At 45.8% G+C, this 23,652-nt stretch overlaps 1 protein-coding gene across 1 annotated transcript in view; it reads left to right on the plus strand.

The window, feature by feature from the left end:
- Positions 1 to 266: 266 nt before the first annotated feature.
- The window catches only part of T265_07333 (hypothetical protein), a gene marked incomplete at both ends in the record, with an annotated part of 31,861 nt that continues 8,475 nt past the window's right edge, over positions 267 to 23,652 (plus strand). Inside the window, 8 exons of the mRNA XM_009172825.1 lie at positions 267 to 329; positions 365 to 456; positions 6,958 to 7,339; positions 7,706 to 8,016; positions 9,920 to 10,288; positions 15,578 to 16,160; positions 19,892 to 20,442; positions 23,018 to 23,290. Coding sequence (XP_009171089.1) covers positions 319 to 329; positions 365 to 456; positions 6,958 to 7,339; positions 7,706 to 8,016; positions 9,920 to 10,288; positions 15,578 to 16,160; positions 19,892 to 20,442; positions 23,018 to 23,290 — 2,572 coding nt within the window. The remainder of the gene's footprint in view (positions 330 to 364; positions 457 to 6,957; positions 7,340 to 7,705; positions 8,017 to 9,919; positions 10,289 to 15,577; positions 16,161 to 19,891; positions 20,443 to 23,017; positions 23,291 to 23,652) is intronic.

Here is a 23,652-nt window from a genome sequence, read left to right on the forward strand (position 1 = left end):
ACTTTTGTATGGCGTGTATCAGACGATTTTAATTCTTCTGCAACCACTGTAATCATAATTCGTCTTTTTTATTTTTCCTTGCAGGTTGTTTTGCCATCACTCAGCAGTTATTTCACATCTACCCGGTTGGCTGCAGTCGCAGAATCTGTTTCGGTGTCGTCGTGCTATGTTTGGATCATGGACACGACTAACAGATGCTCCTTTTGCTCGAGTTAATCACCAAGCTATAATTCTCAATGACTCGCTCTATGTCTTTGGAGGGTTCAGTGCACAGCGGCGGGAGTTCGATCACAGCTCGTCGCAGATAGACGTTTTCCGATGGGACATCCGTAGGCGTCTGTTAGTCTTCTAACACTCCTTTCAGATCATCAGATTTGGGTAGATCTGAAGTACCCATTACGCTTGAAAACTTGGAACTGCCTTCTGAAATCCTGGGGACCGGATCCTTTGCCTTCAGTAAGTTTGCAATCCAATGAACAGTATCCTTCGAACGGCATCACCTGCGCTTCACATGGATAAACAAAATAGAGATTCCGTTTAGGTTCTTGGTAAATTTGAGAATGTCGACCTTTTGTCCACTACGACAACAGCGGAAGCCGTGGTGTCAACCCCTTTATTCGAGATGATAACATAGGTGTATAGGCATAGAGATGCGGCTTACACAATTCTATTTGAAAGCTCAAATGGACATAAGCGTTTTTGTGCTATATTTCGCCCAACCTGATATGGCACTCAAACACGTACTGAGCATACATGCGAATGGCCTTGCGTAAAGGTAACCTCTACTTGTCTTGAGCACCTAATCTTCGCGTTTACAGTCGAAAACTCGCGCTGAGTTCATTCTTTTTTCTTACAGACGAACGATCTTAATAATCAAATTTAACCTCTTTTGATTAGGCGTTTGAACCATACTGCATACGAATAATTTTTAATGGAGAACCAACATTTCATGTTTCAGGGCAAAGGATTCCCAACCATCCAGTAGTATTGTGACTTTTCATGAAAGATTTAGATTCTCATAATATTGCTCATCTAAATTCCTAGAGAGTCCACGATGGTGTGGCCCTCCTGAAAGGCCACGAATCTAAAAGTCGGAAAATATCTCATCATCGTCAGCTGTAAATAAGAGTTTACTTACCGTACAGTGGTTATGGCTGCCACACTTTCGCTCGCCGATGATTTGGGGAGTTAAGGCAGATAGTTACACATTGGGGGCGTTGGCTGACAGAGCTGCTACGTAAACACAGGGGTATCAGATGAATGTTCGTTGGGAAGATTGGAACGGGAGTTATGTATTGAAGGCAAAGGCTTGGGTGCATGAGCGCCAGTGAGGGCGTGACTGGGTCATTTCTGACGATGTGTCCAAACATTCACGTGCCCCGTTCTGGGGCCATCCAGGGAAACGGCTATAATCGGCGCGGCTGAGTTCGCTGGTAATGGTTTCCATTGCCAGGTCATTGTTTGATCTTCACTACTTCCAACCCTTCGCGTTGCTGCGTAAAAAGGACTTTTGGAAGGAACGGAAGTCTTAAGCCGTGGCTCTCCACCGGTGGCTGATGGTCACGTTATCCAACCGGGTCCACGGCCGGTTTGCACTTGTTGATAGCCAGGTTACGCAATGCGAGCTTTTGTGCTGAAAGTTCGTACTGGCTAGAAACAGTTGATGACCAGCACACAACTGTAGAATTCGCCCCTCGTTGTCTGTGCGACGAGTATCGGCTCCGAATCGACTTGCCAAATGTAATTCTTGGGGGCACAGACAACCGACTCGGAAGGATCACAGTATCAGTGTTTCTTGCTTGACAGATGGGATCCGATGACTCCCGGCTCCTTCGCAGCGTCGGAACTGCAGTCCGTTGGGGCGTATGCTGACATTGCAAGTAGGCACCGTTTCTATGTCGAGGAGCACTGAGCTTGATTGAGCTGGAGAACCGAACGGTGCAACGACGACTGTTCGCTGAGGTTCCACTCGAGCAAAGCTCGTTAAATTTTGAGCCTGAGTGCAACTCCCACATATATTCGACGAGTCATCACCCCTGGATCACCGGACGCGGACCGGGAGCTGGGTTTGTCCTTGGCGTTGTGGGATGCTTAACCACGCTTGGATCTTGTGTGCGTGTTTAGGAGACATAGCATACATCAATTCTGAGGAAGTATAAGGTTTTGGCAAGCATTGCCCATTTGCCGATTTGACATAGAGTACGGAAGTTGAAAGATACTATGTAGAAAGGACTAAGTGGATTAAGCAAGGTGTCGTTTTGCTTATTGGTAGTCAGCAAATAGCGTAAGGCACATCTGTCAAATATCCGACAATCAAATGCCCCAGCAACGTTTGCTCGTGTAGTGGAAATGGATTGGATAGGGGAACCGATGGACAAAGAACTGTGTGGGCAGATGATACTTCTAGGTTGTTTAACTCGAGGAAGGATTTTTGGTTGAGTTGCCTCACATTGAGCCTTTGACTCAATTGTCTGACACGTGAGGAAGCGGGCATTAAGGTTTTCTTTGGGGACACTTTCCGGAGCCGATGACTTAATAGCCTGATCTGCTTGCTTGAATGTGACTGGCCTTACCTGATAGTACAGGAGTACGGTTGTTTTTCCTCTCGATGCGGCTGCACACAGTATGTCCATTTTGACCAGCTCCAAACTCTTCGGTTTTAAGGTGATTTCGACCCTGCTGAATAATCCCTCGGCGGTCATGGTCGATCGGAATGTGCTGTTTTTACTGCCAACATGTTGTAACCCATCTTTATTTGGGGGAAGGCAACATCCCTTCGTCCATAAATACCTTACGACCTTTACATCCCATCGCAGAAAGCAGTACAGCTTTACCCCCGGACAGCCTCACGGTACGATTACTCGTAGTGTGGGGTATCGCTGCTCCTGGTCTGATTGGTCACCTTTGACCTTCTTGGAACGATTGTCCCCCATGGAACGAAGTTCCATCCAGTGCAGCCCCCGAGGTCATTACGGCAATCTAGCTCGACCAACACGTCAGGTAGGCAGCTTTAGATCTTGGGTCGCAAAATGCAGAAGAACCATGCATGTTTTTCGTTTCACAGGACAATTCTGAATGGCCGGTGTTGGTGGAAATCGGTGTGGCAGTGGATTTTCAGTCAATAACAATTCTAGCAAATCAGCGGTCCGAATTTCAACCCCCCAAGTGGTGGCACCACTTGAGAGATGTGGGGCTTGTCTGAATTTTGTAACAGATATCGTCAAGCCGAACTCCCTCTTTTTCAACATTTTTGTCCCTCGTAGACAGTAGTCGTCGTTACCTACCATAGAATATTCGTACGTTATTTGCTGATTCTAATAAACGATGTTTCGAATGCAAATGGGTGTGAAGCGGGATTCCGGTGCAAGTGCCTCCTGGTAACCCGGTGGAATACATATCATGAAGTTTTCTATGGAGGAAAATGTTGGTAGCTCAGGTAGCGTAGATGGTGGTCGTTGGCTTGTTCGCTGAGCTGGGCAATTTGATTGCAAACGTTTCATCACCAATCGAGGTGACATCATCAGTGCGTTATTATGGAGCGTAGGAGTGCGTAGCGGTGGGTTGGCGGTTGTGGTTGTGCAATCAAATTGCCCAGCTCAGCGAACAAGCCAACGACCACCATATCATGAAGTGTGTGGCTGATGTGTCCATCGGTCTCACGCCGATGACCGCTACCTTGCAGTTAGATACCTGAGTATCCTAATCTTTCTTGTTTGTCAGAGGGGTAATTTCATATCACATTAGCCGTCACTTGACGACATAAGCCTGGGATTTTTGATTTGCTGCATAGGGAAGGATGAATAAGTGACACCGCCTTCATTGGTGCCGCTCGACTCCTGTGCCATTCCGATAAGTAACCACCTTTGTGTATGACCGTTTTTCAGACTTCCCTTTGCGTTACCAAAACTACTAGACTAAACTCCGTAGGATGAGATTCAGTCTCGGAGACGAAAGTTTTTTAACGAAGGACGGTGTACTTTGTTTTTATATTATTTTCATCCCAGGATGATGGATCAATTCATCCCACGCATCGCTTCGGCCACACTGTTGTCGCATGGCGTGGACGAGGTTGGCTGTTTGGCGGACGCAATCACCGGCAGTTATGTTCCAACCACATTTACATGTTCGAGCCTGGTTGCCTATCTTCATCCGAACTCGATGTAGCGACAAGTAATGAGACTCGACCTCCTGTGAGTACAACTCAAACAGAAAATTCCCCACACTGGGCTCTCATCGATGGAATCAAAGGGTCTTTGCCAACTCCTCGTGATGGGCACGCTGCTGCTGTGCTAGAAGACAGTATGTTTATCTTCGGAGGCTACGAAGACGAAGTACGTCCTTTCAACCGCGCTATTTTTGCGTGAAAGTTTTTCCGCCAGTCTTCTTCCCGGTTCCATTAGATATGGAATTAATATGGACCAAGAATTATCTGTAGACACTGCAGAATGTTTACACATATCTGGTAAACACCAACAACTCACGTGCTGCCCGCTCTTTTTTACCACTGAATTGCGTAGACTACAGGAGAAGGGGACTATTATACCTGGCGACTCTATTTATGGATGATGGCATTCGGACAAAAAGCATAAGACGTACACGTCGAGTTGTTTAGGATGTCAGAACCAGAACCAAATGACCGCTATTCCGGTAGGCTTGGAGTGTAGGGTTGTCCCGGTGTTCTTTGTTTTTTATCACTAGTAAAGACCAATAAGCACATTAACAGCATCTTTAAAGTTCTGGGTGTCGTTCACTGTGACCAACTCTCGTTCCTTTGAAACTGGACTCCATACACGGAATTCGTGTCTGTTGTTGTCGTCTGTTCTCTTCGAAATTCGGTCATTGCTACGCATATTTGAATCGTCAATGTTCAGTTTACTTCCTTTGCTGAAATGTAAATGCAATCCGATTGGCCATTTCAGAATGTGCGTTTTGCTATTCACGCTACTCGGCATTGAGAAAAAAAGCCACTCAGCTGTAACACCCTTTCGATGCCTAACTGCCATGCCACCCGAAGGAAGCACGAGGGCTGGGATACTGACATGTTGCCCAAGCCTAGACAGGGGAAAGAGGCAGAGGTCGGGTTCGAACCACGGTCAGTAATTTCGCGCTCTAACCACTTGAGCCATCTCGGCATTGAGGCTGCAGGTCGGTGCATGTCTACGGTCATTTCAACAATAATGTAGTTTCTATCCCTCTTTGTGTGGTTCTGGTGAAATGTGGGACTGACACACTCCTTCCAACCTCATTGCTCTGTTAACTGTGTTGCAAGTAAGTCGAAACAACCACCTTTGGTTTCCCCGCACCCACGGACAAATTCGGGGTCGTGAGTTCCGGACGATACGTCAGCTGGTCCCCTGGATTCATTTTACGTGTCCACATGATCTAAGGTGGATCTGATCGAATGCGGGAGTTTGCCTATCTTCCCAGTCAGTTGATGCCGTTTTCTGTGACATGTTATCTGTTGTCGACTAATGAAGGAAGAACTTGCTGTGTGACTATTTCATGAAGGGTTTCCTGTGCAGTCCACCACCCCTGTTGATGTGATTACGTTACCTCTTGTCATCAGTGGTTTTATGCGGTAACATCATCGTTCAGCTGTAGCACCCTTTCGGTGCCTAACTGCCATGCCACCAGAAGAGGGCATGATGGCTGGGATGTTGCCAGGTTGCCCAAGCCTAGACAGGGGAAGTCGGAAGGCAGAGGTCGGGTTTGAACCACGGATCTTCCGGTCAGTAATTTCGCGCTCTAACCACTTGGACCACCTCGCCCCTGGTAACATCATGACCCTAGGAGACAATTTTTTGGAGACCGGGACGGGGTGGGTTTTGAACACAGCTAAGTTGGTTATGGTCAGAATCGAACTCAACTTTAGGTCCCACACATATGTGTCGGTTTGGCAACTATATTCTATCAAGTTCTACACATTCAGCACATCTCATTTGTTATCGTATGATTTGTTATAGTCGTTGTCAGTGTATTGGTTGGGCTGGTCTTCTCTCGCTGTGGTCTCGTAACCAACGATGATGATAGCAGCATTGACGATAGCGTTAGTCACCTAGAGCACTGACTCCTTCGAAGAAGGCGGATTCTCTAAAATGTGTCTGCAGACAAAACGACGCCTGATCCATCTGATCTATTTAATTTACTCTACTAGGTCTACACTGTATCGGTGCACATTGTGGAACCTCTCTCGTGAAAGCGATAGGATTCCCGAGAATAGAATCTTGTCTTAGTTTTCCAAACAACCACGCTGGGTGACAAAGCTCCTGCAAGTCCTCTTCTAAGGCCTAGATCTGTCGATTGGTTGTGAGTGTGCGTTGTGAGTGTGCCCCGACCCCCGTTTGTTGTAACTCTTGTCGCTATGGCTCAAGTGGTTAGAGCGCGAATTTACTGACCGGAAGGTCCGTGGTTTGAAGCCGACCTCTGCCTCTCGACTTCCCTTGTCTAAGCTTGGGCAACTTGGCAGTATCCCAGCCCTCGTATTTCCTCAGGATAGCATGGCAGCTAGGTACCGGAAGGGTCTTACAGCTGAGAGATATTTTTGTCGCTCTGGATTTTTTTAAGGTAGACCTACGGGACAACTGAACATTGGATTGAGCCCGTACTGCATTCTTTTTCAGTTCATGCTGTTGGCCATCAGTAGTCCCTGTGTGGTCGATATTAACGGATGCAACACAGGTCTGTCTTCATTTAATCTCATTCTGCAGACCACACTGCTGAAAACTTAACGTGGAGGCTGAGTTTGTCCGGCACTCTGCAATATTTACACACGCTACTTTTCAGCTATCCTTTTTCCTAACTTCTTTTCTCTGTTTGCAATTCTCTGACAGTATGGCAGTTATGACAATCAGGTCTATCGCCTTGACTTTCACTATTGGTCGTGGACAAGGATACAAATCCATGCACTACCACCTGCAGTCGGACATTGTTCTACATCTTTAATGCACAGTTCATCAGACCGCGAACGACAACTTCCAAGTAGAGACGTTGAAAATCCTTCTGATTATGTGGTCTCGCAGGATCATAGCCCCTTACCACGAGACTTTGCTTGTCTAATCGCTCATCAGGGAAGACTATTTGTTTTCGGTGGCCGAAGTGAATGTTCCGATCGGAGCGGATACGATGTGTACGACTCAGCTATCTGGGAGTTGGTGCCGATATGTGTGAAGCGAGATAATTGGACCAACATGGACAGTACTCTTGATGTTCCGGATGACTTTTCTACTTCATTTTCACCCTCGGAATGTAAAAGTTGCACGACGCAACGTCTTGCTGAGGCGAGTGCGTATGGCGATCTGCTGAAAATGGCTTGGGAAGAGGAAACAGGTAACTGGGCCAGGTCAGTGTTTCATCTAAACCGCATTATTAGCACTGTATTGCACTCGGTTCATCCTGATTTGAGTTGTCATTCCTAATTGAGGGGCTTTTCTCGGCACCATAATCTCCTTCTCGTAGAAGTTTTGAAGGCACAGTTTTGCCTATTGAATTGATTTTTACAGCATTTTGATGAGCAGCGCGTCTGAACCGTTAAATAATCACCTTGATATGCACCATGGAATCGCTAACGGTGGCGTTTGCCACTGTCAATGGTAACATGGTGTTTGTGTCCGACATACCGGGAAATGTTTTTCTTCAACCCCCATGTCACGTCCCTTCGAATCGCACCTGAGTTTGCTTGATCTGTTCACTTGCCTTTTTTTTGTAGTCCGGAATCTTGGGCCGTTTCCCCACCCCGTCCCTGTTGTTTGTGGAGGCTTTTCTGTCCTGTTGACAAGGGCTCGATGGAACAGTTTCAAGAAAGGAGAAACAACCGTAGTCGACACCTCAGCTCTACCAGTGTGTCATCTTCCCGTTGGGCAACTGGAAGGGCTACCTGGGTGCGGTTACATCCTGGACACGGTCTTCAGCTTCCAGACCATTTGTTGCCACGCCTATTTGAATCTGCTGCACACCAAAGGAGTACCAAGAGTCTTTCATCCCTGTCGTCACCCTACGGTCGCAGGAGTCTTTCATCTTGTGCGTAACGATTTGAGACATTTTCTGTCAGGTTCCACGTTTGCCATTTCTTGTAGTTTTTGTTTTCAAATCGTTTTATTCGACGTCTCGTCCCCCTTTTCCGTTGAGTTAGGTGATTGATTGCTTCACACAAAGAATTGTTAGTCAGGCGAGTGAAGGAAGTAGTCTTGCATGTCAGTTGACTGGATTCCTTGGAGCACCTAGCGTATTTTCTTATCTCTGATTTTTGAGCGACCATCTCTGCTAGTTGTGAAACCTAGAATAGCAAAGTTTGTGGGCTGCCTCCGTATGTCTGTATTATCTTTTCCACGTAAATGGATGAATCACACGCGTCATCACTTAAGTTCCGGTCTACAACAACGACAGAAGGGGGCAAGATGGTCCAAGTGGTTAGAGCGCGAAATTACTGACCGTGGTTCGAACCCGACCTCTGCCTCTCGACTTCCCCTGTCTAGGCTTGGGCAATCTGGCAGTGTTCCAGCCCTCGTGCTTCCTTCTGGTGGCATGACAGCGAGGCACTGAAAGGATGCTACAGATGAACGGTTTTTTCTATAACAGAAGCGTTGCGTCCTGAATGTTTTGCTTGCTTTTGTGATCTTACGCATTATGATTTATGTTTTGCATGCATTATAGACGGATGCCATTTACACAAAGAACCATGTATTCCCTTAATTAACTCGAATAACGTTAATTTCCGCATGGAAAGTTAGGGTTTCTTTACGCTGTGAGCAGCTTTTTGTATCTTAAGACGTTCGCATCTGTCGGTCATCTAAATGTTTCACATAGTTTATTGTCCTGAGGACAACACAACAGATAAATTCAGTCGTTTTCGTTAGTCTGTATTAGCTACAGGAAACTCAACATGTGCTTGCATGTTGTCAGTGCTCACCCGCATTTTTGTGATCAAACAGGTCGGTTTTGTCGAAATACACTCATTTACAAACTAATTTGGTTTTTCGAGAGACTCACCTGGAATCCACCTGAATCTCCCGTTTGTGACGTTTCCAAGCAACCGAATGTGCTGACCAAGAGGTCTAGTAACCGTGAAAAGAGAAGAGCACTAATATCTAGGAGTTTCCTGCTCAGAATGGGTGCACAGTGTGGGGTTCTGTTAGATCAATTCAGAGGGTAACGGAAATAAATCAGGCACCACTCTTGAGTTTCAGCAACCTTATGAATAGTGCATTACGAATATACATGTATCGCGATATCTCGAATATCGCTCACCCGCATTTTTGTGTTCAAACAGGTCAGTTTCACATTTTTAACCGTTGTGTGCTATTAGAAGATTGTTGGGGGCCTAAGGTTATGACTAAATGTTTGCAATTTTCCGCGATAATATATATATCTTCCGCAGTCGTTGGCGGATGAGTTAAGACCAGTAGAAAACGGCGGGTCATTGTGCTCTACTTTTATGTGGTGTGGCATTTTCCAGTCCCGGAAAGCTTGGTTGTTTCTCTGTGTGATGTGAGAGATGAAAGAAAAAGACCTTGTTGCAGGAGCTGTTCGCTCGCTTGAAATGCCTTCCATAGTTTTCCACCTTTTTCATTATTAGTCGACAAATCACTAACCCATACGCCCCTGATGCCGGTTGTTTTGATAGTCTACACACAACAAAATCTTCCTGACTTATTGAACACCCGCCCTGTTCCAATAATGATGCAGTTACGTAATTCCAGTATTAGAGAATCCACTACGGGCTGTAGCAGGGGAGGTTATTTCCTGGATTCCCGTAATCCTGCAGAACGAGGTTTTGCTAATGGCTCCTCACTCACGGATTAGACTTCACTTTTTGCCATTTGTCAGTAGTCACATTACCTGATGTGATAAACTTCGTGATGATTTTTGAACACAGTTCCGTTCATTTGTTGTCGATATTGTTTCTATGATACTTACATTTCAGGGGCTTTCCAAGGTCAGCTGTATATTGGTTTCGGCACTGTACGTTGTCAGACCCGTGAATCATGGCAGCTACACTACCATGATATTTGGCGGTTCGACTTAGCCGACAAAACCTGGTCCGTAGTTGAGACACTGGAATGCACCGATCGAATACACCTGCCTTCTGCACGTCGACGGGCGGTGGCCAGTCTGTACATACCACGGCCATCCAGATCTATTCTTGCCGATGAATATTCCGCATTCCGTCCACAAGTCTTTCTGTTTGGTGGCACTCAGCCTCGTCTCCTGTACAAAACGGTTGCAACCGATGTTGGAAGTTTATTCCGTCGTAATGCCGGCGTACGTCAGCATACCACACGACAATTCGCAGGTAAACTAAACCAAATTGCGTTCTACATGGTAATGATACCTTCCATTCACGACAAGCATCCTAATTTCTGTTTCTGGTTTTACCATCTTCGATTCCATTTTACCCACAGCTTTTTTGATTCAGCAGAAGCGACACAAATGTTTTGAAAAACGATTCCTCAGTTTGATGTTCCACTTTCCCATATGTCACAATCACCAGAACGAGTAGACCAAGATACAGCGGATCGAACGAATTCGCGTGTTTCACCTTGCCTTGTTCGCTTTCTGCATACAGTCGGGTTAAGGACCAATAACGGACATGCTCGAGTATGGACAAACATACTTTACCCAGTGAATTCATGTTGGTGACCATCATTAGGGTCTGGAATCGGTTTGTTGCACTGTTTACTTGCACAAACAGTTCACATGGCAAAACCTCGAGCCTTGGAAAGCTTCTCTGTCAGTAAGAATAGAAGTATTGAAGAACCTATGTATCCGTCGCCGAGCTCAATATCAAGCTGTGAAAGTGCCCGCCTTGCAATGGTTAAGTCCTAACCGTGATTGCTCGAGGTGAGGCCAAACCAGTTACTGAGCGAGTGTTTGTCGTGATTCGGCGTTCACTTGCCTGATGGACGTTCCCTGGCATATTGAGCCCATGGCATTGTCAATACAACTGTGACCACCAACCTAGAACTGGACAATTGGTTCACTCTCTGTGTGCCAGATAAAAAGTTCTTACCACCCAACTATCTGCTGAGCATAACCGTTCACAAGTTTAATGATGGTCGTGTCGCATAGGACAACAAAGTGGCCAAACAGGGATAATTTGGAAGAAAGTGCGGAATTTCTGAAGTTTCACTGTATTTCTGTCCTGGAATTTTAGTTCGGTTTTTATTAGGAGAAACGGATCACAGTGGTTTATGCACTTCTTCCGTGACCCGTACACTTTATCGTGCCCTTCACGTACTGTGTACTGAAGGTGCCCTTCGGTTCCCAACTTGGGAGAGGTATTAAGCCTACTTTGATCGAGTCTACTGTTGGTTTCTTCACCCCACTTTACTAGATCACTTACTGATTACATCGTCTTCCCTTTCTACCAGTAAGCCAGAATAAATCCCGGTATGGCATTCGTTGCAGTGGATCTGTGGTACACGGCCTAGCCACCCAAAACGGTATTGAAATTAAATCTAATGAGTAGGTCTGCTGAGTTCGTTCTGATGAGTAGGCCTCCTAACTAAGAGGATGTAGTTGTCCACTTGATGTTCCCTCGAACTGTCCGAATACGATGTAAGCATTCGGTGTCGACCACTTCAATCTCCGGAGCAGCCAATTTCCGCAACCATTTAGCAGTACTGCTCTTACGGTAGTGCTATCGACGCATTCATCCATGGTGAGCCGTATCTACCGTCACAGGATTTCTTTGCTCCGCAGGCGACCACCTAGCCATTGCATTTCGAGACTTCGTGTTTTGTTCTGCAAGAGGTTTGCCAGGAGTGACATCGCTACCAAGGTAGACAGAGTTTCACAGTCTTCATATCGTAAAACATTGTGCAACACACTACGTAATGATCACACTCGATCCATAAGCCAATTAGAAAACACTGTACTGCCCGATTTACCACATGACTGTCATTTAAGTTCATGGGGGGAGTTTGGATACATCCTAATGGAGGAAATCACCAATGGCAAAACTGAAGAGCAATGGGGAAATTGGGCATCTTTTGCGCATGCCACTGATGAATTCATATGTAGGATAAGTCTACACATGCCCTAACTTTTCAGAGCTTTGCTGTAGAGGGCTATCAGGACTATCCTATGTTTATCAGATACTGCATCCATCCGCGAACACTTCTCCAAAGCTTCTTCCTTGTTGAGGTCAAACTTAGCACGCGTGTTCGGGGATAGTATTACTGTTAAGGCTTTAGAAGATTCCTCAGTATTTCTAAACCGCATTCTCTACAGCCCAGAAGCCGGCCCACTACATCGCTTCAGGTGTCTACACTTCCAGACACTCATTCAAGCAATCTGGATAAAAGCTGACAACAAAAACGTCATTGACAATGATTGGTGGCCATATCTTGCATCGTCTTCAGCCAGGTGTAGTGGGAATCACCTGGTCCCCGCCTTGGAAGGCGTATCGCACCGACAGCGTCCAGACTTTTCGTAATCTCTTCCATACCCTACTACCAGAGGTTTACACTCTCCTTGCTTGCTTCACTCTGAATCGGGAACGGAATGCAGCACGCTCTTCGGCAAGCGGGCATTTGGCATGCACAGTACATGGCCTAACCAATGCAGCTTCTGTTGGTTTACACATTCTTCAATGGAAGTCCCCGTTGCACAACCGAAAACTCGTTTTCTAGTTTTCTGGCTACGGATTCGCCCGGTATCAACCTACACGAGCTGTGGTTCTGAAACAACGGTTTCCGAACACCTGAAGATATCTCAGTTCTGCTGCTCGAACAGGCTGTTTTAAAGCCATACAACATAACACCTCTTTACTGTAGCCTGATAGGCACGTCCATTAGGATTTAGGGATATGCGATTTTGACGCCACACATGTCCTAAGCATGATCTGACCCTCACAAACTCATGCATTGACCTCTATTGTCATACTACTATCGGAAGTGATATAACTTCTAAGCCAAGTAAAACGCTCCACAACTTGGATTGCAAGTGGCTGCATGTCCAGGAGCAGGACCTTACACTTTGGTGTGCAAACACCATGCTAAAGAACGGAGTGACTGTGATCAGTTCATCCAAGGATATCTTCACCTCTTCATCTTTGAAGTCGTGAACGATGTCCTCTGCCTATTCCAGATCGACAAGGTTTTCGTCACGGGCTATTTGAACACCAGGGCTTTGAATAGCTCCCAGCGTTCATCTCATTATTTCGCCGATCACGAAATTAAGTGGAAATTAAGAGACTTGGCACTCCTGATGGATACCACTTTGTGGACAGAAGCTTTTGGGGAGCTCTCCTTAAGCCCTTACACGCCCAGAGGTCTGGGTTTACGAAGAACGTTTAGTGTTCACAAACTTTCAGGGCATTCGTTCATGGGCAAGCGTGTCAAGGAGAACAGATTGGCTGCTCCTTGTAAGTCCAGGGATGGTAAAATTGTGGGCCTTTTTTGACGTTGTTCTAGCACCTGACGGAGTATGAAGATCTGATGAACACAACGCCTACCAGGCTGGAATCCTGCTTACTCCTCTCAAGTCAGCGTTTCACGAGCCGACAGCCTCGGTACGACGGGGACGAAGCTGTGATTACCGCATTCACTATGAGCCCTTTTTTCCAAAATAGATTGGCACTATCACCGAATCTCATGAGTTCTTCTGAGACACTCTCTTCACAAACAGAGGCAAACAGATCAGACAACTACTGACCGAGGATTTCACCCCTATTTCTGAACAGTGCAGATGGGAGATCATCCAGACCAGGAGCCCGGTGACACTTGAGAGGATATATACAGTCGTATATCTCCGAGTTCTAAGAGGGTTCTAGGCTCATCGTCCAGGGTTCTTCTTCACCTATAGGATTTAAATGGGTGGCCACGATAGTTGCTCGGAGCATTCCGCCTAGCGGTCAAAGCATTCTCCTTCGTTCAAGGTGATCGCGCCAGTTTGATCCCTGACGGCTTCGCTCACCGGCGGTTTTCAGGGCCCGATCGCATGCATCAACTGAAATAATCCCCTGACGTTCCCGACTCTTTGGGTTTTTTCCATTTCCTTATTCTTCCATGTCCAGTTTCCGGCCACGTTCTCTGAGATAATAAAATATCCACTGAAAGAGGTAGATTCGCATGCCACAGGTATCTTGTCGAGAGGAGTATTAGCACATACAGTCACATTTTTGAGGCATTTTCGAATCGATATGTTTAATGACTCACAAATTCAACCCACGTTTTGTAATTATATGACCATTTCAAGCCAACAAACGGGTCATTTCCAATGATACCCGTGCTTTGAGAATCAAGCAAAGTCTTCCACGTTGTTACTGCGTTAAAACAATTATAACTTCCTCAAAAAGTTCACATTAGAGCATGAGTTTCGTATTCTGGCTTGCTTAGGGATCTTAGTTGCATACGTTTTCGGCAAAAATTGCCGCCTGACTCTGAGCATTCCAGCCACACAAGGTTTCCAATTGTGACTCCTCAGGTGGACAATAGGTGGTCGGTCACATTTCCCTTTAGGTAATAGTTTGATCATGATCATGATCATGCTGCCGCATCAGGATTCAGTCCGCGCGGCCTCCCAATAGACTTGTCACTACTCGAGGCAAAGCTTGTCTGTGGTTGTATCAGCTCTGACCCAAATATGTATGGTGGATTTAACACAAGAATCTCAAAAACCTGAATAACTTTTTCCAGCTTACGTTACTTGTGAGGACAAAAACTTAAATCATTTGGTTTCAAGTGTCGCGCAACAGTGCGGGGTCTGTTTATGTGGGGTCGCTAGGTAAAGTGTCTGAACGGGGAAAATTCGAGCCATCTTTAGGCCTTTGATCACCAATATCCTGGAATTTTTGCTGATGTTGGATGACACCGATGGATTGGTAACCAGTTGGTTAAAAGGCTGGCATTGTGCCGTGTGGATTCTGTTTGTGCTGCCAACACCTCTCGGCTCTCCCCGCTGTTGTTGCTGCTGATGTTCATGGTGACGATGATGGTGTTAACGCTTGGACGAGGGACCTTGTGAGTAGTTTCCTTTGTGAAAATATACTTCGACATCTCGAATATCGTAGCAACTGAAACGTGAGGCGGCTTTTCTGCTGCACGAGGTATTCAGTTAATTTCCCTTGAAAACCGAATTGATATACACATGAGTGTATTTGTCGAGGCCTGCTATTCGATTGGAACGGCCGATGCACGTTATTCTTCGTATTACATTTTCCGGTATTTGCATTTTGACTGCACGAAGCGAAGTGAATTCGTGATTAATGAGAGCTTTGTTGATTTCGCTAGGATATGCCAAAACCGTCTACGAATTCAAGGCATTTCAACAAATTACACCTAGATTGTCTGAATGACACTGCTTTGTTGGGGAAAATCAATCGCCAGGTAATTTCGAGTGTGACGTCGACGCATCATACAGAAGCTAAGGCGGTGTCCAAGGGATAAGGGGAACAGCCGGCATAAAAGTAACCGAAACCACTAGACAATGCCTTAAAAATTGGTCAGTGTGATGTTTTTTGCCCCGAGCAGCTGTTTTCCAAATCACCCATAGAGACAAAACTGGTCGGACGTCCATGTTTGACTTTAATTGCCTGCTCGTGTGTTGTATTACGCCGCATTTTTGTCTGCATTCTCAGTTTCAGAACCGATTAGTCAAAACCGCATGTTACATCTTGTTGATGGTGACACAGTCTCGTTGTCCATGTATCCCTCGGGCGTTCCAAAGACGTCTGTTGGTTCCAACGACCATATCTCTTGTCCGATCGTGATCCTCGTGGTTGGTTATCCACGTCCTCAAACTTCTGAATACTCGGACACGCTGTTTCATCTCTTCTTAGTCCTTCCGTCCACATCTGCTTCCATTATGGCCAACTCATCCACTCTAGGCTGCAACTACCCTGCCACATCATTGATCATTTGCGTGATAGGTTGGTCGGATTTGACTGTCTTATTCTCCCGAACAAATGTTGAACCTACCCCCACCGTATTCGACTCCCATGGCCTCCTAGATCGGTTGTTATGCAATGCGGACACCGATTCCGGAATAGATCGGGTCCAGATCTATAATGCGCTTCGTTGTTCTTGGCTGACTTTTGAAAAATGTTCCATGCAAACTTCTCCCGAAAGGAATACGGACGATGGACATCGTCTGCGAATGTTGGTCATTCGGTCACCGGAGACGTCGGCCACACTTGTGTTAGAAGCGGATCCACAAACAAGGTAAGGATTGACTTCGGTGCTTTATCTTAGCAATTGTGAGTTGCGTTAGTGCTGGTTGATGTGTCCTTGCCTACTTTTGCCGTCAACACAAACTGCTTTGTCCTTTCGTAACTCATTACAAGGTTGCTGACGGACCACCGACAGTTTCGCCCTTCTTAGAACTGATCATTTAAGCACCGACCTTGTGGTCTACTTATATCCAGAGTTGGACGCCATTGGCGAGCTATACCCATTTACAAATTACGTGATTGTTAACGAGGGACTCAACTGAATCTCTCGCTTAGGTTGTTATTCCACTGAAAGTGATTCACTAAGACCGCCTCATATCTCAGTACTTGTCGAGCTTTGAAGTTATAGGATGAAAAATATAATAAACGAGAATTGTATTCGAGTTTTCCGTTAACACCTGACTGTTACTCTTACCTTTTGGGCAAGAACGATAACTGGTTACGTTTCTCGGCGTTTCGGGTGTCGTAAACCTCGAGACAAAAATCCGTGTACAGCTTCATGCCTTTCAAATGCTTACGTTTTTGTTCCTTGGGACATTAAACGAAGTCGATCTGTGATTGTATTTTTTGTCTTTCCCGTATTCGAATTCCGGCTACATTCGGTCGGTTCCTTATTGAACCTATGACATTTCGCGTAATTCACGTGATCTTCCCAAATCTGGGGAAGCGAACATGGGGATAATGAGAACAGCGAATTTGTTTCCTTCTACAAGAGGTTCACACTTGTTCTTAGCGAAGTAACGAGTATGCTATCCAAATTCCCATTGGTGATATGGACTTTTTGTTTCCTATGTTCGCGTCATGTTCGCTGGTCTTGCTATATCTTGTTGTTCTGTTATCCTAACCACTCTATACTTGTTGGGATTCATTAACAGCATGGATCTCATGAAACTCCAAGAAGTCTCGAACCCGCGACCTCCCGGCTAGTAGTTTGAACACTGTCGTTCGGCCAGGGGTGGCTGGTCAGTCGTGTGATTAACTTGCACTTGAATAGGAGTGCGCGCTAATCGGGGGGATTACGAGGCAGTGAAAGGAGCTTGTAAAGCCATTTAGTTCACTGCACTGATTTTGAGGGTTGCTGGCGCTTCATATTTGGATGTTTTCTCCAGAAACAAGGTCTTACCATAAGTCATTTCTTTTCAAACTGTGCTTTTCGTGGTGATCAAACCGTTCTTTTACCGTTTTTGTTCAAAAATTAAGGTTAAGAATGATGTATTTGAAGCAGGACCTCTAAGCGATTGAAAACCTGCGGTGATCTAACTACTTAACGCAATAAGCGATTTCAACTGTCATCGTTATGGGCGCTAAAGTACATTGATTACTGGTGTAACGGTGGATACTGGTGATAAAGCATGCGAGTAATCTATGGTTGGTGTCCAGGCTCCGCCCCTGCATCTGATGGAAGGTGGTGTATTACGGAACCGCTTTGCAATAGTCAATCAATATCCAGGATGGTTCCAGCGGACGCGTGATAATGTTCAGTTTTTTTTGAAAAAAACTATGTGCATATGGGATGTTCGCTTTCCTGTCTAGTGACTTGTAACTGCTTAGCTCCTGTTTGCTGATAAATGACTTCACAGCGAAGGGCTTTTCTCATTTCGCTGGTAGTCATTACATTGCAAGACACGCTAGCTTATACGCAGGTGGGGGTCGTGTGACCTGTCTATATGGCTATAAAGGTGCTCGCTGAGTTTTTTTGAAAAATGTGCATATGGGATGTTCGCTTTCCTGTCTAGTGACTTGTAACTGCTTAGCTCCTGTTTGCTGATAAATGACTTCACAGCGAAGGGCTTTTCTCATTTCGCTGGTAGTCATTACATTGCAAGACACGCTAGCTTATACGCAGGTGGGGGTCGTGTGACCTGTCTATATGGCTATAAAGGTGCTCGCTGAGTTTCCAACCCAATCACAGTGATCCTGGACACGGTGCAAGCGAACCCACTGATTTCATCATCATCATTATCATTATTCAGGAAGCCCACCACTTTTAAATATAACTCTACGTCTATCAAGCGTTGTCCTTATGGGGTGGGGTTTGTACGGCCTGTGTGACTGCCAAAGTCAAATGACTGAAGCTTGGAAGTTGTCTCAGGTTAGGGGAAACAGTGGCCGGACATTGCCCTGTAGCTGTGCAACAGCAAAATGACTTCCAGTCATTTGTCACCAGCTTGTTTTTGGGGGCCAGCACACAATGGTTGACTTGCCTTATCGCTGACTTATCTAGAAGTGTTTGGATTTTCATCTTCTGACACAACCAATGTTGCGCGTTTCCCTCAAGCCCCGGCAATGCCATAACACACTAAGCGCTCCTTTGTGATTTCCTTCATTGCGGCGTCATTAGAACGTAGCATTTTGAGTTGTCATGAGTCGCTGTTATAGCAAGAACCGAGGTTCTCACGAGTGTCTACCAGACACCTTTATCTTGCTGTTCATTCAAGTGTTGGAGAAGTTTAGTCGATTTCACATCTGGTTGCGCCAAGAAATAAGAGAATGGGATCCACCACTATAACCTATACACCAAGCGCGCACAAATCTGCTTAGGTTGTCGATTGGTATTGTTTTACCGGCGTATCTGGAAACGAAGATCAACACGATTAAAAGAATTGTAGAGACCATTTACCATAAACAGGAGACTAGAGGGCCGATGCTGCTCACCAATCACTGAAAGGTGATCACCTAAAGAAATAGATTCGATGTAGGCACAGTAAAATCCGGTGTTATTACAGTGCTATAATCGAGTGGTTCGCTGCGTTGCTTTAGTTCACCTTAAATTTTCACTATTATCGAGGTATCCAAGCGAACACCGTGCAAGACTGATCAATATGTTGATCAAGCCATTTGTAACTTCACATGCTGAATAGCAATAAGTGGCTGATAAACTGTTCGCATGGAGTTGTATCGACTTTTCATGTCCATCCTATGAACGATACTGCCCTAGAACAGAAAGATCGCGACTTCACTGGCCGCTCTCATGGGTGACCACCGTAACTAAAAGGGGTATTTTTAGAGGCGAACAGGTTACTGATATTTTGCAAGTAGCGAGACGGGGGGTTTAATTTCCGATTTCGCCCAAAGGAGATGAAAACATGTAGTCGCTGTTCACGGCGATTAGGAGGTATCAGCAATCTGAACCCAGCACAGTAAAGTTCTTGAAAGCTCTTCAACAGTTCACCATTTGGGATTCTTGTCGAATATTGTCCCATTGGAAACATTAGGAGGCCTTTGAGCAACACATTCGAGGATTAGCATAAACGTGAAATTCAGCCGATATCTATTTGAGTGAATATCCTCCGTTAGCACTTAGTTCACTTGCATGCAGTGTGTTCAAGTAAAGAAGAAGATTGATGGAAACTGGGAACTGCGTATATATGATGAGCACCAAGCGGGGTGTAAAAGGTAGCGGGCTATCTGGGAGTAACTCTGGGTCAAGAAAAATACCTCGACACCTTGAATACCATTCTAACTGTGATATGCGGCGGTCTTTTTGCGGTATATTCGGTTGAGTTTCCAGTTAACACTGAGTTAATTTGCATATATTGGTAGGCGTCAGTGTAAGGGAATGTTCATATGGGAATTCACTCTTACGAAAACTCCATTCGTATTTCGAAATGATAATACTTCTGTTGGGTCCTGTCTTCATCATTTTCTTTCAAGGGGTATCGTGTTTCCCTATGCATTTTAATACCACTGTATTAGCTTCGTCTAATCTTTACTCCTCTCCAGACGAACTGCATCAAGTTCAAGAGGTGATTCCTGCCTGTTGTTGCGTCAGTCCTACAAACTTTACATCAGTGGTCTGGTTTACCCTGACTTGTCAGACTGCGTCCGAACCTCCGAGTGGTGCATGATAGCCCCATGGGTTACCTCGGTGCTAGTGAGTTCTGTCAGTCTGCTCATACAGTCCATGGACCAGATAGTAAACCTTGGAGGTGATTTGTCGTCCTATGAGCCACTGATTTCCAAACGATCGTTGCTCTCTGTCACCGGTCATTTCGATGCCCAGCTCTGGATTGATTCAGCTCAGTTGACACTTCCAACCCCGCCGTCGTCCATTCGCTCATTCCCAATAGTGGTCCCACAAGAGCTAGACAAAGAACCACCATCAATGGCACTTTTCCTGCAGCGGGTGTTGCCACAGCTGCGCGATGTATTGGAGTCAGGTTTCTCTGTTGTTTCTCCAATTTCTTTCCCACGGTCCACACAGCCCCCATCTTTGGGAACCGAACAACTGGATAGCCAGGCTCTGAGGAAAGCTCGGAGGCCCAGTCTTCACGGTACGTCTTTTTCATGTGGTTTGTTTTTTGCTGGTATGTTGTACTCTTCGAGTTACTTAATAATTTCATCCTCCCATCCAAAGTTTTCCCATTACGAGTACCATCTTTTTCTGAATGCGGTGTATTGGTGACGAACCAACTGCAGTGATTTTCAAACTGTAAATATTTAATGACCGTTAACCAAGTCAGGCGATAGTTTACTAAGTGGATTAATCTTTAGTATCATCTGTCACATTCGAGAACTGTAGTCTGCTGCCTAGGTTAGTTCCGTAGTAGGCTAAATTCTGTATCTAACAACACCAATGCAAGGTAGTTAACACTGTTCTTCATCTAGGCTTGTTGTCTGTGGCCGAGTCATTGGCCAGAAAAATGCGCCGAGGTGGGTGGACTGGATGTTTGCCCCTTTTTGCATGGATGGATCGTTTGGCGTGTTTGAACCTGCAAGCCAATATGTGCCTTTCTTTCAGAGGGCCTTGTCAAATGGCGTTATACAACTGACATATGCTTCCGCCAAATCGACAACCTCGGTCCATCGCAATGAGCTGTCAAGTTTAATTTCATTCTACTGAATATTCTATCCAACCGATTAATGGTCACTGCGTTCCCTATCCACGGATGGAAAGCTAGTGTTTCGGCATGAATGGGGCAAGGAAGATACTTCATAGAAGTTTCTTATTTTGAATTACAACAACAGAACCCTATATCAAGGTCTTATCGGGTTTTAGTAAACAGCTGGTCATGAAGGGTCTCTGATACGGAACACCTGGTAATACTGGAAACCTCCGGTCAGCGGAGCCAAGTATTTGAGTCCAACTTGTACCAATGGATGAGACTTTCACGGTCAAAAGCATACGGTTGTTCGGCGCGGCAAACAAGTTGACTAGTCGATTAGGGCTATAGTGATACGTTAGTCAACCGATTCAACGTGGGTGACTCGTCGTATAAACAAGCTCACTGAGACGAAATTCCATGTCACGATATCCGTGACTTGGTTCACAGAAAGACAGCCGGGCCACATGACACACTATTCGGCACTGTGACAGCTTGTTGCTGTTCGGATGTGTATAGATGAAGCAACGACTAATGAAAGCAAAGGTGGCGCACTGATCAGGGTGGTCCAGCGTGATTCCTTGTAAGGCAGTGACATGGCAGTGCACGGTAGGTAGTATCTTCCGACTGGATGCTGCAAACCTTTGGTACCAACGTGTAAAATTTATCCTACCATCCATTGTACGTCCACGTAGTTGCAGGACCTATTTGGTTGACAGCACTCAACATCCTTAATCCAGATGAGGAGGAGGTGAAGTCGTACTGTCCTCTGCGATAGGAGTGTGAAGGCAGCAAGTTGTTTCCCCCAGGCGACCAGCATGTCCATTTATGGAAGCGGCGATGCTGTGTTCCCTCGAAGAAGAACGGGTTACAGAAGGTCGGCCCAACGGTTGATCGTGGCCACCGGTGCACCATTCCAATCGGTCAAAATACTTTTAAACCCAGAGAGTCTGGTGCTGCTCAAAATGAATCTGCTATGTGCAGCCGCATCGAAAATCAAACAGTAACGTCTTACTCTCCGTGCCCTCAGCTAAGGCCAGCCCCCCCAGGCGGGCAGGTCAAACTATTGAGTCATTAGCTCTGAGCAGAGTCTCCACAGGAAACCCTACTACCCGCTCCCTTATGTGTCAGACTTTTGAGTTAAAGGCTCAAGATGAAGCAACTCAACTAAACCTCCATCAGACTGGGCAACCTGGAAGCATCATTTGTCTAAATTGTTCTTTGTCCACCAATGTCTCTCCTCTCAACCACGCAAGCGTGGTTAGGCATCCCACAACGCCAAGGACAAACCCAGCTCCACGGTCCGTGTCCGGTGATCCAGAGGTTAAGACTCGTGGAATGTATGATGTGGGAGTTTCACTCAGGCTCAGAGCTTAACGAGCTTCGCTGGATTGAAATCCCAGCGAACAGTCGTTGTTGCGCTGTTCGGCTCTCCAGCTCAATCGAGCTCAATGCCCCTCGACATAGAAACGGTGCCTACTTGTCATGTCAGCATACGCCCCGACGGACGGTAGTTCCGACGCTGCGAAGGAGTCAGAGTGAACATTCATCTGACATCCCTGTGGTTACGCAGCAGTTCTGTCAGCTGACGCATCCAGTGTGTAGCTATCTGCCTTGGCTCCCCAAATCATTGGCGAAGGAGAGTATGACAGCTATAACCACTGTACGGCGAGCACCTGGTCTTTACAACTGAGATAGAATGAGATAATGGAATAATTAAATCATGCAGCAGATGAGTTATTAAACCAAAGCTCTCGTGCTAACTGCGCAGATTACCGATTCTCATGGGGTCAGGAACTACAATTAATCGTTGAGCAATCACTTGCTCTTCGTAGCTACCCCATATTTACTGTTCTGTTTATTGCTGAAGGGTCATAAGCTTCTGGAATGATCGAATAAATTGTATGCTCTTTCAGCAGTATACTTGCCCCCTGTACTCTGAAAAGCCCCAGGGCATACCCGATCACATTGCATTGCTTGCACCTACCACAAGACTTACATTATCCATATGTCTTTTCATCCGCAGAAGTCGTGATCAATCTGCCGTCTACCTCCCTCGGTCAGCGCGAACCGATCAGTGCGGACGGTTGCCCATACTCCCGTTTTATGTGTTCATTTCTCAACCAAAGCCATCAGCAGATTCACGCGAACGATATGGACGACCACTCAGATGACTCAGTGGACAATCCACCCGATTCTATTCTCCTTTCCAACGAGAGCGACTCGGATTCTGAGAACGATCTCTCATGTGAATCTGTTATGATCGAAACGGTTGGATCTCTGGTGAAAGGAAAAGAAAGTGCGTTCATCTAGTTCTTAAGCAGTTGCTTCTTGTACTTAGCTTCGTATGCTGCTACTCCCTTCTGTCACTTGTCAGAATATTGATACTCACACACAAAGTCTTCTGCAATGCTGTTGTACTATTCTCATGTTTACTGCACCCTATCCAACGTATGCCACTTCTAGTAACATGAACCTGTCATGTTTTGGCAAAGGTTGGGACTGTTAATGGATGGATATTTTGGACAGTGGCTTTCACTTTTGGTGAAACCCAGGCCTTCTGTATGACCTTGCACGTAACATTGTGGAGAAGTCTGAAACTCTGAACAAGTCAGCGAGAGTCCAGACAGTTTTGTCACAGAATGCGGGAACGGACGCCTT

The sequence above is a fragment of the Opisthorchis viverrini genome (assembly GCF_000715545.1).
Source record: "Opisthorchis viverrini unplaced genomic scaffold opera_v5_168, whole genome shotgun sequence".
NCBI lineage: Eukaryota > Metazoa > Platyhelminthes > Trematoda > Opisthorchiida > Opisthorchiidae > Opisthorchis > Opisthorchis viverrini.